General features: G+C 60.1%; 2 protein-coding genes across 5 annotated transcripts in view; one reads left to right on the top strand and one right to left on the bottom strand.

The window, feature by feature from the left end:
* Positions 1 to 183: 183 nt before the first annotated feature.
* ABHD12B (abhydrolase domain containing 12B) lies at positions 184 to 5782 on the bottom strand. Of its 2 annotated transcripts, XM_039698089.1 has the most exons (13): positions 5663 to 5782; positions 3677 to 3804; positions 3172 to 3274; positions 2962 to 3081; positions 2628 to 2658; positions 2426 to 2471; positions 2206 to 2335; positions 1954 to 1994; positions 1663 to 1742; positions 1473 to 1555; positions 892 to 970; positions 648 to 772; positions 184 to 322 (listed from the first exon to the last, which is right to left on the bottom strand). In XM_039698089.1, the coding sequence occupies exons 1-13, from the start codon at positions 5758 to 5760 to the stop codon at positions 301 to 303; spliced, it is 1086 nt and encodes a 361-aa protein (XP_039554023.1). In that variant the 5' UTR covers positions 5761 to 5782; the 3' UTR covers positions 184 to 300. The 2 variants fall into 2 exon arrangements, with proteins under 2 accessions (XP_039554023.1, XP_039554024.1); XM_039698090.1 differs by lacking the exon at positions 2962 to 3081.
* A 6585-nt stretch (positions 5783 to 12367) lies between these two features.
* Positions 12368 to 15842, top strand: part of NIN (ninein) — a 61162-nt gene continuing 57687 nt past the window's right edge. For 2 of the 3 annotated variants that reach the window (XM_039698075.1, XM_039698081.1), the window contains exon 1: positions 12368 to 12544. The gene's annotated coding sequence lies outside the window, so the exon portion shown is untranslated. Of the gene's footprint in view, positions 12545 to 15785; positions 15808 to 15842 lie in introns of those variants that run through there. The other variant, XM_039698076.1, reaches the window with a different exon arrangement.

The following is a 15842-nucleotide window of genomic DNA, read 5'->3' on the forward strand; positions in this document are numbered from 1 at the left end:
AGGGAGAGGGGTGTGAGCACAGCTGGACACAGCTGTCTGCACCCTGAAGCAGGACAGGGGGGTGCCAGCCCCGTGTGTCTCCACCAGTGTCCCGTGGGATGCTCCCAGTGGTGGCTCTGGTGGCCCAGAGCACATCAGTGTCTCCATCCCTCGAGTAACCTGCAGCATGCTGGAGGCAGAGGGTGACTTAAAAGTTTCTTAGTAGTTTTTATTACTTACAGCAGTAAGTTCAGTGCCATGGGGGGAGGGTCCTGGAGTGCTTTTGAGAGAGCATGGGATCAGTGCAGGCAGCAATTGGCATCACTTCATGTTTAAGAAGTCTCTGCAGGAAAATGTAATAAATCTTACACTGTGTCACTGACCCTCCTGTGCTGCATCAGAGCCTGGTTTGTGATCCCTGCACGCAGGGCTGAGCTGGGCTTGCAGCATCTCTGCACCCAGGGCAAAGAGGAGCTGGTGTCCCCAGAGCCACCTCCCCAGGCTGAGGACAGGCTCAGGGCAGTGGGGAGAGACTGAAGTTTGGGAAGTGCTGCCAGCAAACCCCGTGGGGAGGAGAAGGAAGGAGCAGGCAGCAGGAGAGGAGGCACCAGCGGAAGGCGAGGCCAAGGCTCATCCTGTGCCCCCCGTTTCTGTGGAGCAGCACTTACTTCACCAGGGCAGGCAGCTCCGGGTTGAAGGAGATGTAGTCGTGGCCCAAGCCCAGCTTTTGGGGAAAGGTAATGAACTTCACCTTGGATTTGTCCTTGTAGGCTTTGAGGGCTGTCTCGTAGAGCTGCCACGGGGCAGGAGCGCGGTTACTGCACGAGCAGGGACCCCAAACCCCTCCTGCTGTGTGGCCGTCCCCTCTCTGGCCACAAAGGCAGGCTCACAGCCTGGGTGGCAGGTGCCCACCTTGTGTCCCAGCTTTGGAGGCACGACTCCATCATCTTCTGCGTGCAGGATGAGCAGGGGGCAGCCCAGCACCTTCACACTGCGGGCAGCAAGCACAGCCCTGAGTGTGCTCCCAGAGCCAGCAGCTCCCAGGAGCCTCCCCAATCCATGTGAAAATTCCACAGCACCCTGAGCCCCCCAGCACTGCCCCTCAGAGCCAGCCTCGTGCCCACCTGGGTGATGCCCATGCTGCCTGCCCTGGCATGGCAGCACTGAGCATTCGAATCACCTTAACCCCCAATTATAGAGTCACCAGGTTTCAAAAGCACCCATAGATCACACAGATTTTGGGCAGGCTCTCTGTGCTACAAGGAACAGGAGTGCCAAAAAAAGGATGGTAGCTTGTGGACTTTGCTCAATAATCAACCTGATACCTGACATTATGCAAACAAAAAGTCACTTTTGGAGCATGAGTAAGCTGGGTAAACACAGGAGGGCAGGAATTTCAATGGGGTGATTGACCCCTCTCCTCAGCCAGGTGGTCCTGGCATCATTCCCACAGCCCCTGGGGTCTGCTGTGCCCCTTCCCACCGGGAACTCACTTCTCATCGCTGCGGAAGAACATTCCTGCCCGAGCCATGGAGTCCAGGATGAGGTACTCAAAACCTGGGAACTGCCGGTACACCTGGCAGGGGGAGAGTTTGGGGGTGCTAAAGCACAGCCTGGATTCAGCTGTGAGGGGGAGACGCAGGAAGCTGGGGCTGGCACTGCTGGGGGAGCCCCCAGGCTCACCTTGGTGATGGGGATGTTGGCGGCTGCGTCTCGGATGTTGGTGTAGGGAGACTCCAGAACAACAGCATCAATCTGGACCCCTGAGGGCACAGAGGTGGCAGTGGGCATGGCTTTGAGGGGCTGTCCCCCTGCCAGGCTGCTGCCACACCCCCTTCCCAGGCAGCAGTGAGGCCAAGATGTCCCCATCCCAGCAGGGAGGATAGGGAGGGATCCTCATCTCCTCTGCGGCCCCAAAACCAGGCCAGGGCAGTGCAGAGCCTCAGGGTGACACTGCATGGGGACAGCCCTCACCTCGCTCCTCCTGCAGTTTCCTCGCTGCATTGACGGCAATCCTGTGACAGGAGAGGTGACAGTGAGGGGGAGCAGCACGGGGGGGACACAGCTCCCTCAGGTTCCCCTTGTTGGCTGCGTTTGGCTTTGGGGGCCTCCACCAAGGAGCTGCTCTGAGCCCTTGGTCCATCCCCAGGTGGCACCAGTCTGGCAGCAGTGTCACAGGGCACAGGGTGGGCTCTGGTGTGTCCCCATCCTGCCCCCTGCACCCACCCTGTCCCCAGGGAATGTCCCCAGAAGAGGATGCTGCTGTTCCCACTCCGCGCTTTCGCCCAGTCATAGAGTGCCAGGACATCTGTGGTGAAGCCACTCTCTGAGGGGTGTCCAGTGGAGTCCCCATAGCCTGTGGGGGACACAGCTCAGTGTCACAACCCTGATGGGGACAGGCCCCAAGAAGGGGACCACCCACCAAGAGGCAAGGGGACAACTTTACCTCTGTAGTCGAGAGCCAGGATGTGGAAGTCAGCAGCCCCCATTGTCTGTCAGAACAGCACTGAGTTATGTCCTGGCACGGGATGCACCCCAGGACCCCTGGGCATGGCCTGTTCACTCTGCACAGGGTCTCTGTGGGGTCCCCAGGGCCAGCAGGAGCCTTACTCCCAGCAGGTCCCAGTGTCCCCACAGGCACCACTTACCTTCAAGAACTGGATACGGTGTCTGGCAGCCCTGGTGAGGAAAATGGGGTTAGAGCTTGGGGGGACCCCAAGGGAGCCTCCCCTCCAGCACCAGTGCAGGTGAGGAACCAGGTGACCTTATCCCAGAAGGGAAGAGCTGGATGCTGTGGGGTGGGTGGATTTTGACTTTTCCCTTTATTTTACAGGGATTCTCCTTGACTGCTGGAGTCAGAAACCTACACAGCAGCCCTGGCCCCGCAGCACTGCTGGCTGCTGCCTCGAGTTTGCTGCTTCTCACCTCACCTCAGCCATCGTGCCCTGCCCCTGGCCCTGCAGCAGCAGCTCAGGAGCTCACCTGGTGCCCCCATTGCCGTGCAGGTAGATGATCACGGGGTGAGCATCAGCCAGAGCCTCCTCGTACCAGCGCTGGTCCTTGCCCTGCGCCTCGGCCCCTCTGCTGCCTGGCACCGTGTGCCTGGGGGGACAGGGGTCACCCCGGGGGCTCCACCAGGACACTGCTGTGCCCCGTGGCACGCCGAGGATGCCCTGAGGACATGCTGCTCACCAGATGCCAACTGTGACGCCCGGCTCGGTGGTGAGGTACAGGTTGATGGTGTTGTTCACCAGCAGCTCCGGCCGCCGAAAGTCCACGAAGAAAGGGAAGGCCACTGATGGAGAAACCACAGCCATCATCCAGAATCCTCCTACCCAGCTGCTTTCATACAAGTCTTTCCAAACCAGCGTGTTATTTGTTCTGAATTATCAAGGGCCATGCTGAGGCAAACGAGCTGAGCCCTCTGCTATCTCCTCCCACCCGAATTTCCACCCCTGCTGATGCTGAGCGTGCCTGGGCGTGTTGTGACTGCAGGCAGTAAACAGGGTCGGCAGCAGCACCTCATTAGAGCTTGCAAAACAGGGGCAGAGATCCCTCCGTGCCTCCTCTGCCAGCCCGGGGCACGGCAGGACAAACACCACCCTGGCACGGTGCCACCCGTGCTGTGGGGGGCTCTGCAGCAGCCAGCTGAATGCCTGGGGGGTTCTCCCGGCCGGGACAGCCCCGGGACACTCACGGAAGTTCAGGTAGACGAATTTGTTGAGCAGGCTGGGGAAGAGGCGGATGAGGAAGGGCAGGCTGGCGTAGGTGAGGAGCGGGGCCAGCAGGAGGGTGCGCAGCCATGGCAGCCACCAGCGCCCGGCCCTGCAAGGGAGGCACGGGTCAGCACATCCCCTGCCCTCCCCAGGGGTGCAGCTCCCCGTTCCCATGCCAGCCGTGAGGTTGGTACAGCCGCAAGGGCCTGAGGGTGATCCAAACCCCTCTGAGAGTGGGAGCTGGATCCCCACATCAGTGCTTGGATTTTGGGGACGGAGCCAAGGTGTCTGAGCAGCCCCACGGTGACACAGGGTGACACAAGCTCAGATTTGGTCCCCACGCACTCCCACGGGGCGCCTGCAGGCAGGAAGGGCAGGGAACGTGCCAGGGCCGGGAGCTGCAAATCAAACCTGCAATAAGGAGCAACCGATACTGTGTGGCAACACCCGAGCCCGGGCTGGGGAGGCACAGCCACTGCTCTGCCCCAGGCCTGGCCCTAAGAGCTTTGCAATGCTCCGGGGACAGGGAGGAGGGAGGGAAAAGGGCCTGGGGGTGATGTCCCCAGTGCCACCAGCACCACCTCCAACAGTGCCCTGCCATGCCAGGGCTGCCCCATGGTTCTGCTCAAACCAGGCCTCTCTGCCCCACAAGTGACCCCAAAACCCCGTCAGTGACTCACAAGTGACCCCAAACCCCATTAGCAACACATAAGTGACAATAAGTGACCCTAAAACCCCATTAGAGACCCACAAGTGCCCCCAAACCCCATAAGTGACCTACAAGTGACCCACAGGTGGCTCCAAACCAGCCCTTGCTGCCCCGCAAGTAAACCCACAACACCAAAACCTCTAAGTGACCCCAGGACAACATTAATGACCCTAAAACCCCACAAGTGACCCCAAAGCAGCCCCAGGTGGGAAAGGAAAGCCAGGAGCTGGAGCTCTCCCAGCATCAACACCCCCTGTGGGCTAACGGTGATGGGGAAATCCGGCTGGGCAGGGGATTTGGGGCAGAGGGCTGCAATGGGGCCAGGCACAGCCCAGCCCCTGCCAGGCCAGCAGCAGGGGCAGGCAGCACCCAGCCCACTCCCTGCCCTGGGAATGCCGCAGGACCCTAAGGAAGGACAGCCCCAGGGGTGCCAGGGTGCCAGGGCACCATGGCACTGCTCGCCAGGGAATTGGGACAGTCCCTGTGATGGGGAAATCCGGCTGGGCAGGGGATTTGGGGCAGAGGGCTGTGATGGAGCCGGGCACAGCCCAGCCCCTGCCAGGCCAGCAGCAGGGGCAGGCAGCACCCAGCCCACTCCCTGCCCTGGGAATGCCGCAGGACCCTAAGGAAGGACAGCCCCAGGGGTGCCAGGGCACGATGGCACCGCTCCCCGGGGAATGGGGACAGTGCCAGGGCGGGGAAGGATGGCAGGGGCTGTGAGGGAGGGGACAGCTCCTCAGATCCCGGTGATCCCCAGGACATGGGGCTGGGCAGATGGGACAGCCGGAGGGGCTGCAGGGAATTGTCACCTGCTGCAGGTGACCGCGGGGACAGCAGGGTGACACAGCCACAGCACGGCACCGGGACATGGCCACAGCAGGGTGACACAGCCACACGGCCACTGCACGGGGTCGCGGTGCCGGCAGGGTGACACGGGGACAGGGCCACAGCGTGGAGTCACTGTCGTGGCAAGACGATCCGGGGACACGGCCACAAGCATGGGCTGGCGCCAGCGACAGGGTGACACGGCATTGGGGACAGCCACGGGGTCACGGCCCAGCGGGGGCACCAGGCCACGGCCTGGGGACACAGGAGCGCGGGGTGACAGCGCCAGCAGGGCAGCACGGCCGCGGCACGGGGACAGAGCCGTGCCACGGGGGACAGGGGACAGAGCCGGGGACACGCGGCTCGGGGGAGCACGCCGGTGTCCCCACGGCGATGTCGCCACGGTGATGTCGCCAGGGCGGCGGGTACTCACCGCCCGTGCCGGGCCACGCCGAGCCTGCCCTCCGCCCGGCCAATGTCGCCGCCGCCTCTGTCGCCGCCGCTGTCGCCGTCCCCGCCGCGCCGCCGCATCGCTGCGCCCCACAGCGCCGCCGGCCACGCCCACCGCGACACGCCCGCGTCACGGGGACACGCCAGTCACCGGGCCACGCCCTCCGACCCTGCCCCGCGGACGGGGACAGGGACAGGGACAGGCACAGGGCCACCCGCGGGGCCACCGCCCGCGCCAGGGGACTGCGGGGACCCGGCCGGGCTGCAGCCCTGTGCCCCCGCGCTGGTGGTCCCAGGGGTCTCTGGCACGGTGACATCCCCTTGTCCCCCAGGGCTGGTGGTCCCAGGGGTCTCTGGCAGGGTGACATCCCCTTGTCCCCCAGCGCTGGTTGTGTCCCAGAGGTGTCTGGCAGGGTGACATCTCCTTGTCCCCCAGGGCTGGTGGTCCCAGGGGTCTCTGGCACGGTGACATCCCCTTGTCCCTGGGCTGGCCATGTCTCAGGGGTCTCTGGCATGGTGGCATCCCCTTGTCCCAGGGCTGGTGGGTCCCAGGGGTCTCTGGCATGGTGGCATCTCCTTGTCCCCCAGCGCTGGTTGTGTCCCAGAGGTCTCTGGCAGGGTGACATCCCCTTGTCCCCCAGGGCTGGCCACACCTAGAGGGATGATGCCATCAGGGTGCAGTCCCCTGTCGCCCAGGGACACAGGACATCTGCAGCTCTCTGTCCCCCCAGAACAGGCAGGTTTAAGGGGACCCCAGAAAATCTGAATCCCCCAGGGACCCCAGGAGATCTGCAGCCCCCTGTGAGCCAGGGCTGGGTGGGTTTAGAGGGGACCCCAGAAAATCTGCAGTCCCCTGTCCCCCAGAAGAGGCCAGGGGGAGCATGTGGCCAGCAGTGCCACACCAGGGAAAACAGCCTTGCCACGGGCAAGCAGCACAGAGGGAAAGCTTCCAGGTTAAAAAATAAAAATAGTTTTTCAGATGGTTTAACACTAAAGCTAATCCTGTGCCCAGGATTCAGCAGGAAGGGTGGGAAGCTGCTGCTGCCTGCCCTCCCAGCTGAGCCTCCCACCTGCAGCCCTGTCAGGGTGAGTCAGGATGGAACTTCCCACCAGGACAGAAACACCCCTGTGTCAGCAGGATTCCCTGTGCCAGCCTGCCAGGGGCAGGAGGATGTGCTGCTTGAGGGCACCCACAGCTGGGCCAGCCCTTCAGCACCTCACCTGTCAGAGAGGTGCTGCAGGGACCCCATAAATCAACTGTGGGAGGGCTGGGGACAAACCTTGTCCCAGAGGAGCAGCCACCCAGGCTGGCATTTGGAGCTGCTTTTATCCAAAGTAAGACCTAAGTGCTGCTTTTCCTGAGTTGGAATCACGGAATCCCAGAATGGTTTGGGTTAAAGGGGCCTTGAAGACCACCCCATCCCACCCCTGCCACGTCAGGGACACTTTCCACCGTCCCAGGGCACTCCAAGCCCTGTCCAGCCTGGCCTTGGGCACTGCCAGGGACCCAGGGCACCCTGTGCCAGGGCCTCCCCACCCTGACAGGGAACAATTCTTTCCCAACATCTAATCTAACCCTGCCTCAGCAGCAAAATGCAAATCCACAGACAAACAGGTCCAGCCAAGCCAGGGCTGTGGGCAGGCATGGCATGTTCCCCACAGCAGCTGCTGCAATAAGGGGGCACAAGCCAGCCCCGAGCTGCTCTTGCCCTGCCTCGGGGCAGGAGAACGGGGGAAAGGACCAACAGATCCAGCTGGTTTCTCAAGCCAGAGCTTTTCCTTCCACCCTCAATTTTCCCCTATTCCCAGTTGGTTTCACAGACCAGAGCTTTTCCTTCCAGCCCAAATTTTCCCCCATTCCCAGTTGGTTTCATAGACCAGTGCTGTGACAGGGAACAATTCTTTCCCAACATCTAATCTAACCCTGCCTCAGCAGCAAAATGCAAATCCACAGACAAACAGGTCCAGCCAAGCCAGGGCTGTGGGCAGGCATGGCATGTTCCCCACAGCAGCTGCTGCAATAAGGGGGCACAAGCCAGCCCCGAGCTGCTCTTGCCCTGCCTCAGGGGCAGGAGAACGGGGGAAAGGGCCAACAGATCCAGCTGGTTTCTCAAGCCAGAGCTTTTCCTTCCACCCTCAGTTTTCCCCCATTCCAATCTAGTTTCACAGCCTGAGCTTTTCCTTCCAGCCCAAATTTCCCCCCATTCCCAGCTGGTTTCACAGACCAGAGCTTTTCCTTTCACCTCCAAATTTTCCCCATTCCCAGCTGCTTTCGCAGCCAGAGCTTTTCCTTCCACCCCCAATTTTCCTCATTTCCAACTGGTTTCACAAGACAGAGCTTTTCATTTCACCCCCAGTTTTCCCCCATTCCAATCTTCACCCCCAATTTTTCCCCATTCCCAGCTGGTTTCACAAGCCTGAGCTTTTCCTTCCACCCCAAATTTTCCCCCATTCCCAGGTGGTTTCACAGACCAGAGCTTCTCCTTCCACCCCCAATTTTTCCCCATTCTCAGCTGATTTCACAGACCAGAGCTTTTCCTTCCACCCCCAATTTTCCCCATTCCCAGCTGGTTTCACAGGCCTGAGCTTTTCCTTTCACCTCCAAATTTTCCCCATTCCCAGCTGCTTTCGCAGCCTGAGCTTTTCCTTCCACCCCCAATTTTCCTCATTCCCAACTGGTTTCACAAGACAGAGCTTTTCATTTCACCCCCAAATTTTCCCCATTCCAATCTAGTTTCACAGCCTGAGCTTTTCCTTCCACCCCCAATTTCCCCCATTCCCAGCTGGTTTCACAGACCAGAGCTTTTCCTTTCACCCTCAATTTTTCCCCATTCCCAGCTGGTTTCACAGACCAGAGCTTTTCCTTACAGCCCAATTTTCCCCCATTCCCAGCTGGCTTCACAAGCCAGAGCTTTTCCTTCCACCCCAAATTTTCCCCCATTCCCAGCTGGTTTCACAGACCAGAGCTTTTCCTTTCACCCTCAATTTTTCCCCATTCCCAGCTGGTTTCACAAGCCAGAGCTTTTCCTTCCACCCTCAATTTTCCCCATTCTCAGCGAGGGTGGGCTGCAACTGGGCAGTGAATTCCCATGGGAGAGGTGATCCCAAAAACTCCAGTGATGCCCACAGGGCTGGGCAAGGTGCCAGAGGGGTCTGGAGCTCCTGAGGCTGGCACGGAGCTCGGGAAGCTGAGTGCCCACCAGGATGGAGCAAATCCTTCCTGCCAGAAGGAGCCAGCCCAGCAAACACGAGGTTTTCCTGGGCTGAAGGGGAAATGCTCGGGTGGAACGAGGCGGGATGGGGCCCGGGAGGCGGTGCTGGAAGGGGATCGTGAGCCCGACGTGGGATGGCAGCAGCGAGCCGCGCTACCACTGCGGCTGAGCAGGGCTCGCCTTTGTTTTGTGCAAAAAAAATAGCAAAGTTTGGGCTTATGTCATTGCAAACTTCTCCCGGCACCAGCTGGGAGATGGGGAGGTTCCCTCCAGCTGTTGGGGGTTTTTTTGTTTAGGGTTGTTTTGTTGGTTTTTTTTTTCTCCCTACAGGATCTTTTCCTTTTCCCTTTATGTTTTGCTGATGGTTTCATGTTTTTTCTTGCGTTGTTTGTTTTTTTTGTTTTTGTGGTTTTTTTTTTCTCCCTACAGGATCTTTTCCTTTTCCCTTTATGTTTTGCTGATGGTTTCATGTTTTTTCTTGCGTTGTTTGTTTTTTTTGTTTTTGTGGTTTTTTTTTTCTTTTTGGTTTCTTGGCTATTTGATGACCCTCTTCCCCCTGTCCCGGCCAAGGGGTTCCTGTGCCCAGCAGGGCACAGCTGGAGAGACCCCAGGAACGCAGGAGCAGCTCCCAGCTCCCCGCGCTGCAGCCGGACTTTTCCTCGCCCTGGAACAAAGCACCCCATTGTTCGGGGAAAATGGGAAGGAAAGCGTGACGGAGCAGGCCGAGCCAAGGCGGGAGGGTGTTCCTGCAGGAGCCGGGCACCCACGGCCTGGCACAGGGCTCACCCACTGCCCGCTGCTCCTGGTTTTGGGTGGCTCCGTGCCAGCCGCGGATCCACCGGCGGCTGATGGATGTCCTGCAATCCCGGTGTTTCCCACGTGCCCCGACTTGTGTTGCTTTTTGAGCCGAGGTTTCCTTCCTGTCTGGCTGTAAATGCCATCCTGGGGCGCAGCTGCTCGCTGGGAAAAGGGATCCAAAAATAGGCGGGAGGGTTCTGCGTCCGGCCCGGCTCCGCGGCTCCTAGAAATGCGCTTTTCTCCTGTGGGAAAGATAAAATCAGGATGCCCCTGCTAACAGCTGGTCCTAAAAATGAGTCAGGAATTTGCACTGGGATGATTCGCAGCGCTCCTGAGGCACGTCCCTGTGGGATGGGGACATGGGGACAGCGAGCGTCCTGCCTGTCCCCGTCGCCCGCCCGTGCACGCGTGTGGCCCGTGGCTTTGTTGGGGACAGGGGGGACCTTTCGGGGCTGTCGCTTGGATTAGAGAGGCAGGAGGAGGAGGGTGAGGGGGATAAAGGTCCTGGCACTCGCCGGGCTCGCAACAAAACAAAAGCACCAGATGGTTCCAACTTCGGCACAATACGCGGAGAAAAAGTGTTTGAAGCGGGGATGGAAAAGCAAATGTGGAAAGAGAGGGAGAAAGGAAAGAAAGGGAAAACCCTCAGCGAGTGTCAGAGCAGAAGAAAGCGGCGGAGAAAAATGGCAAATGTTAAAAACGCAGACAAAAAGCCCTTGGCCGGCACAAAGCCGTGGCTGCTGACATCTGTCCGGCACAGCCAAAGGGCCCCTTCCCTCTGCAGTCACCTTGCCTGGCTGCTGTCACCGCGGGGACACGGCCACATCCCTGGGCAGGGCTGTGCTGGGTGCTGGGGACACCGTGCCGTGTCCCACCCCCGGGGCAGTGGCGGTGAGGTGCCAGGTGACGCGCAGCAGCGCTACCCTTAAATATTTCATGACAATATTTTATTACAATATTCCATTACAATATTCTATTACAATACTTTTGGAGCTCTTTACGCTGTCACCTCACACGTCCCAGATGTCCTGGCGCGGTGGCAAACCCACCCGTGGCTCTGCTATGGGGTTTTAAGCCTGGTTTATGATCTGAGAGGGGTTTATCCAACCCCCTGTGCGAGGCTTTTGTGCTCCCCTCGCTCCTCCCCACGAAATTTCTTGAACCCACAGACCAGAGCCGCCTTGAAAAAAGGAAAGAAGGCTAAAAAGTCACGTCGCCCCTGGCATTTTCTTTTTTAAAAAAAGCAAAATAATCTCATGGCATTGCTGGAGAGCGGATTGCGGCGTGGGTGGAAGCCCTTATTAGCCATGAGAGGCTCCAGCAGCCTCGGGGAGCGCCGGCTGCCTGCGGCTGGGCTGGCGCTGAGCAGCAGCGGGGGCGGGCGGCGGCTTCCAGCCGGGAATGCCGAGCCCTGACCGGGCCCGGAGCGCTGCTGGAGCCCGTGGCACCGCCCCGGGCTGCCCTGCCGGCTGGCTGCTGGGGCACAAGGGGGTCCTGGGCTTTGTGACCCCCCAAAGCAGTGCAGAGCCACCGGCGGTGCCGGGGCGGTGGGTGTCACAGCACGGCAGCCGTCCTGTGCCATGGTGACATGAGAAGAGTCGGGGTGTTGTCCCCCAGGCCCAGGGGTGGCAGGGAGCTGGGGTATCATGTCCCCAGGGTGGGGGACAGCGATGTGTTGGTGTGACCTTCAGGTGTGGGACAGCCCCGGTGGCGTGCCGTTGTTTTTCTGGGACAATGAGGAGCTGCAGGGCCGTGTCCCCTGGGGTGAAGGACAGCGTGGAGCCAGGGTGATGCCACCCTGGGGGACAGCACAGCAGGGACTCAGTGGTGTCCACTTGGGAGGATGAGAACCAGGGTGATGCCACCCTGGGGGACAGGACAGCAAGGATGAGAACCAGGGTGATGTCACCCTGAGGTACAGGACAGCAAGGATGAGAACCAGGGTGATGTCACCCTGGGGTGCAGGACAGCTGCAGATGGGTGATGCCCTCTGGGGGACAGGATGGAGCTGGGGTGATGCTGCTCTGGAGTGCAGGGTGATGTCCCCATGGGGGGTGCACAATGATGGGAACTCAGGGGATGTCACCCTGGGGGACAGGACAGCTGCGAGCTGGGGTGATGCCACCTTGGGGAGTGCGATGACAGGAACTGTGCTGATGCCATTTGGGGGGACGGGACACTGAAGAGCCACTCTGAGGTGTGGGACAGTGGGGACCATGGTGGTGCCACCCTGGGGGACAGGACAGTGGAGAGCTGGGCTGATGCCACCCGGGGCTGCAGAACAGCAGGGAGATGGGATGATGTCCCCTGGGGTGCAGGATGACGGGAACCGAGCTGATGCCACCCGGGGGACCAGGACATCGGGGACCGAGGGCTGTGCTATCCTGAGGTGCAGGACAGCGGGCAGCTGACGTGATGCCACCCTGGGAGGACATGACAGCAGCAAGCTGGGACGATGCCACACGGGCGCAGAACAGCGGTGACCCCCCAGCCGAGCCCCCTTTACAGGGGGGGCGTTCCCGGGCGGTGCCGCACAAAGGCCGCCGGTCCCCCCGCCCCGGGGCCGCCCCCGAGCCTCGGCCCAATAAACGCGGCCGCATTTGAACGCGGATCCTCCCCCGGCCCCGCAACGCTCCGAGCGCTCCGCCCGGCGCACGGGCAGCGGTGAGGCGGGCACGGGCACGGCGAGGGCACCGCCGAGCCCCGGGCGCGGGGCAGCGCCGTCCGCCCCGCTCCCTCCTCCGCGGGCGGTGCCGGGGCTCTGCCCGCCCCTTCCCGTCCCGTCCCTTCCCGGCGGGGCGGCCGCGTGTGCGGGGCGCCGGGACGGGCCGGCGGGGAAGGGGCGCAGCGGCGAGGTGGGTGCCTGGGGAGATGGGGGGATGGAGGGTGGGGAGGTGCTGGAGGGAAAGGGGGAATGCTGGAGGGGTGGGATGCTGGAAGTGGGGGGGTGCTGGAGGAAGGGGATGATGGGGTGGGGGCGCGTCGCCGCGGGGCAGGGTGGTGGTTTCAGGGGTGTATGTGAATGGGTGCCACCCCAAAGTCCCCTCGGCGCTGGTGGCAGTGGTCCCGCGGGGTGACAGGTACCGGGCGTTGCTCGCCTTCCTGCTAAGGACACCCCATCCCTGCTCCCGGAGAGATGCTCCGAGCGCTGGCAGCGGGCTCTGCGCCGCTCTGGCCGGGCTGAGCCCGGGAAGCAGGCGGCTGTGGCTGGAGGAATTAATAACAGCAGTTGTTTTGTCATCGGCGCAGCTCTCGTTGTCACCAGGGTGGCAGACAGCATCTGCTGTCTGGTCCCCAACCGTGGGCCCGTCTCCCTTGGAGCATCCCTGTAGGGATGGGGACGAATCCACAGCCTGGGAGCAGCCAGCGCTGGCATTTTCCTGGGTGACAGTTCGGGTGTACCCTGCTCATCCCCCTCGTGTGCTCCCCGAAAGGGAGCGGAGGGAGGCTCAGGGGCGATGCCGCCGTGATTCAGCAGAGCCCGGCTCTGTCGGAGCGGCTCCGCGGATTCCCGAATCCCGCATTTCCCGGGCTGGCTTTGTTTACTCCCGAAATAATCAGCTTTGTGCCTCCACCTTGGGCTTTATCGCACCCGGGGCTCCCCGAGTCACTGCAGAGCGACTCCAGCCCGATTTGCAAAATCAAACCAGATGGGCGCTTTGTTTTTCCTTGCGAGGGAAGGCTGGGAGTGAAAAGCCCTATTACAATGCAAATACCGGGCTGGCGTGAATATTCAAACCTCCGTAGCTGCTTTTGAAGCTCTTTACATAAATTTATAGTGCTTTTCTGCGCCGTCGCTGCTTTGCTGAGCTGGAGTGGAGCTTGGTTAACAGAGTCGCTGCTCTCTGCCAACTTGGGAGGGTCTGGGGGTGTTTTTGGGGTGCATTGAGGTGCAGGGGGAAATGGTGAGTGTGGTCAGTGGGGAGGAGGAGATGGAGCTATAAGGCTGACTCTGGTGGTGACCCTTGGAGAGCTGGGTGTGCTGTCAGATGATTTACTGGCACTAAGGTGCTTCACTGTCCTTTGGGGTTTTGTTTTCCCCCTTTCCCTTTGGCTTCTCGGTGTGACCCTTTGTGGGGCTGCTGCTCCAAGAGGGGACGGGGTGTTGCAGTGTGGGCTGAGCTGGAATTGTCCCTGTGTGGGGATTTTGGGCTGGGCACAGGGACAGGGCACTGAGCTCTTCTCTCTGGTGACCAGTGACAGGACCCAGGGAAGGGCTGGAGCTGTGTCAGGTTTGGGTTGGATTTCAGGAAAGGTTGTTCCTCCAGAAGGTGCTGGCGCTGCCCAGGCTCCCCAGGGAACGGTGACATTCCCGAGGCTGCCAGAGCTCCAGGGGCTTGGACACCACTCCAGGGATGCCCAGGGTGGGCTTGTTGAGTGTCTCTGCAGGGCCTGGAGCTGCCCTGGATGATCCCTGTGGGTCCCTTCCAGCTCAGGGAATTCTGTGATTCAGCAGAGCTGCTGTGATGGATGAGACGTTCATTAGGGAAGGAGATAATGAGTGTGAGACAACCTCAGCTCTGGCTTTCCAGCAAGGCCTCCATAGCCTGGTTTTGGTGGCTGCTGGGCATCTCATACAACCCCCAGCATTTTTTTTTATTAAAATCTGTGCTCCTGGTGGGTTTTGCTAGCTGTGTTCACATCAGCCGGGTTGTCACAAGTGCAGTGGGAAGGGAAAGTTGCTTTAAAGTGCCCAAGTGTGGCCGTGCTCTCCAGCACAGGGGGGACACTCGGAGCAGGGACATCCCCTGGACTAGGTGCTTGTGTTTTGGAGGTGGCCACAGGATGCTGCCCTGCTGGCTAATTACTGCTAATTGCCAGGCCCTCATTTGAGTGGAGGCAATCCAGAGGAGCAGTAAAAACATTTTCCTCGCTGTCCCTTGGAGGCGATGACTTCAGTGGAGGGCAGGCTGGGGTAAGGGCAAGGTACCCATGGCCCTGGTGAGTGATGCAGCCCATGGGGGCATCTGGGCAGAGCATCCCCAAAATCTCCCTCTTGTGCAGCAGCAAATGTCATTTTGTATGGTCCTGGTGGAAGGTGTCCCTGCCTGTGGCTGGGGGTTGGCATGAGGTGGCCTTTAAGGTCCCTTCCAACACAAGTAATTCTGGGATTCTGTAATTCATACTGTTTACAAACACCTCCCCCCCCCCCCCCCCAAAAAAAAAAAGTAATTGTGCTAATTGTGGTGATTTTCCTTGCTGATGCCATTGATTGACCAATCTCTGTCCTCATTAGCTCCAGGCTAAAGTTGGTATCGATTCCAGGCACCTAAAGATGCAGTAATTACTGTTTAAGCCTATATTGTTTGAGTTAAATTTAGCTGAGAATTTAGTCCTGTCAGGCCCCTACATTGTGTGCTGTGAAGGTTATCTGGCTCTCAGGAGGGGGCGGATTTAAAAGCAGGAAAGAAATGCCGCTGAAAACTTCCTCTTCTCATCATCCCGGAGCGCTTTGCTTCCCCGGGCTGGTAATAATGAGAACAGAAATAAGGAATAACTCACTGCTGACCCTCCTAAACCTGCACTTTTCACCGCGCTCTGCTCAAGCCGGTCATTCTGGGGGGCTTGAAACAGCACAGAAGGGCAGCAATAAATCTGCACAAAGTGATGCCCTGCGCAGGGACCATCCCCTCTCCTGGCGGGGGACTGGGCAGCCCCCACTGCCTGCCCCTATTATCCCGGCCGCCCTGCTGCATCTCAGCTGCTGGCCCATCTGGAGCAGAGATGAAAGGCTGCCCTTTCACTGGGGCTTTGTGTGCCTCTGCTGGGTCCCCCCTTCCCCGTCACGGCTGCTGGAGGTGGCTCTGATGCTGCTGACCTCGTTATTGTCACCGCCGGCTGATGCCAGGCGGCCTGGCCAGCTCCTCAGGTAGGAAGGAGGCTTGGGTGGTTTGTTTTTATTATTTTTTTTTCCCTGGCTGTGGAAGCGCCAGGCTTGGGTGGTTTGTTTTTTTTTTTTTTTTTCCCTGGCTGTGGAAGCGCTGCTGAATAATTCAGGCGGGAGAGGAGGCATCTTGGGTCACCTTGCGCAGCCGGCTGCGTGCGGGAGCCGCCTGCCTAAGATGGAGGTTGTGCAGGATTGCGGGATGCCGGCAGCTCCCCGTGCCTCTGAGCGCAGGTAGGCACCAGCCTGCCCTCCCGCTGGCCCCTGGC

The sequence above is a fragment of the Passer montanus genome, unplaced genomic scaffold, assembly GCF_014805655.1.
Source record: "Passer montanus isolate IOZ18808 unplaced genomic scaffold, ASM1480565v1 scaffold120, whole genome shotgun sequence".
Classification (NCBI taxonomy): Eukaryota; Metazoa; Chordata; class Aves; order Passeriformes; family Passeridae; genus Passer; species Passer montanus.

Excerpts from the sequence above, each read along its gene's own strand:
- ABHD12B (XM_039698089.1), bottom strand. The coding sequence starts at position 5,760 with ATGCGGCGGCGCGGCGGGGACGGCGACAGCGGCGGCGACAGAGGCGGC. Across the intron at positions 2,659-2,961 it reads CACGGCAATGGGGGCACCAG|GGCTGCCAGACACCGTATCC; the intron begins GTGAGCTCCTGA and ends TTTCCTCACCAG. Across the intron at positions 971-1,472 it reads TTCTTCCGCAGCGATGAGAA|TGTGAAGGTGCTGGGCTGCC; the intron begins GTGAGTTCCCGG and ends TGCTGCCCGCAG.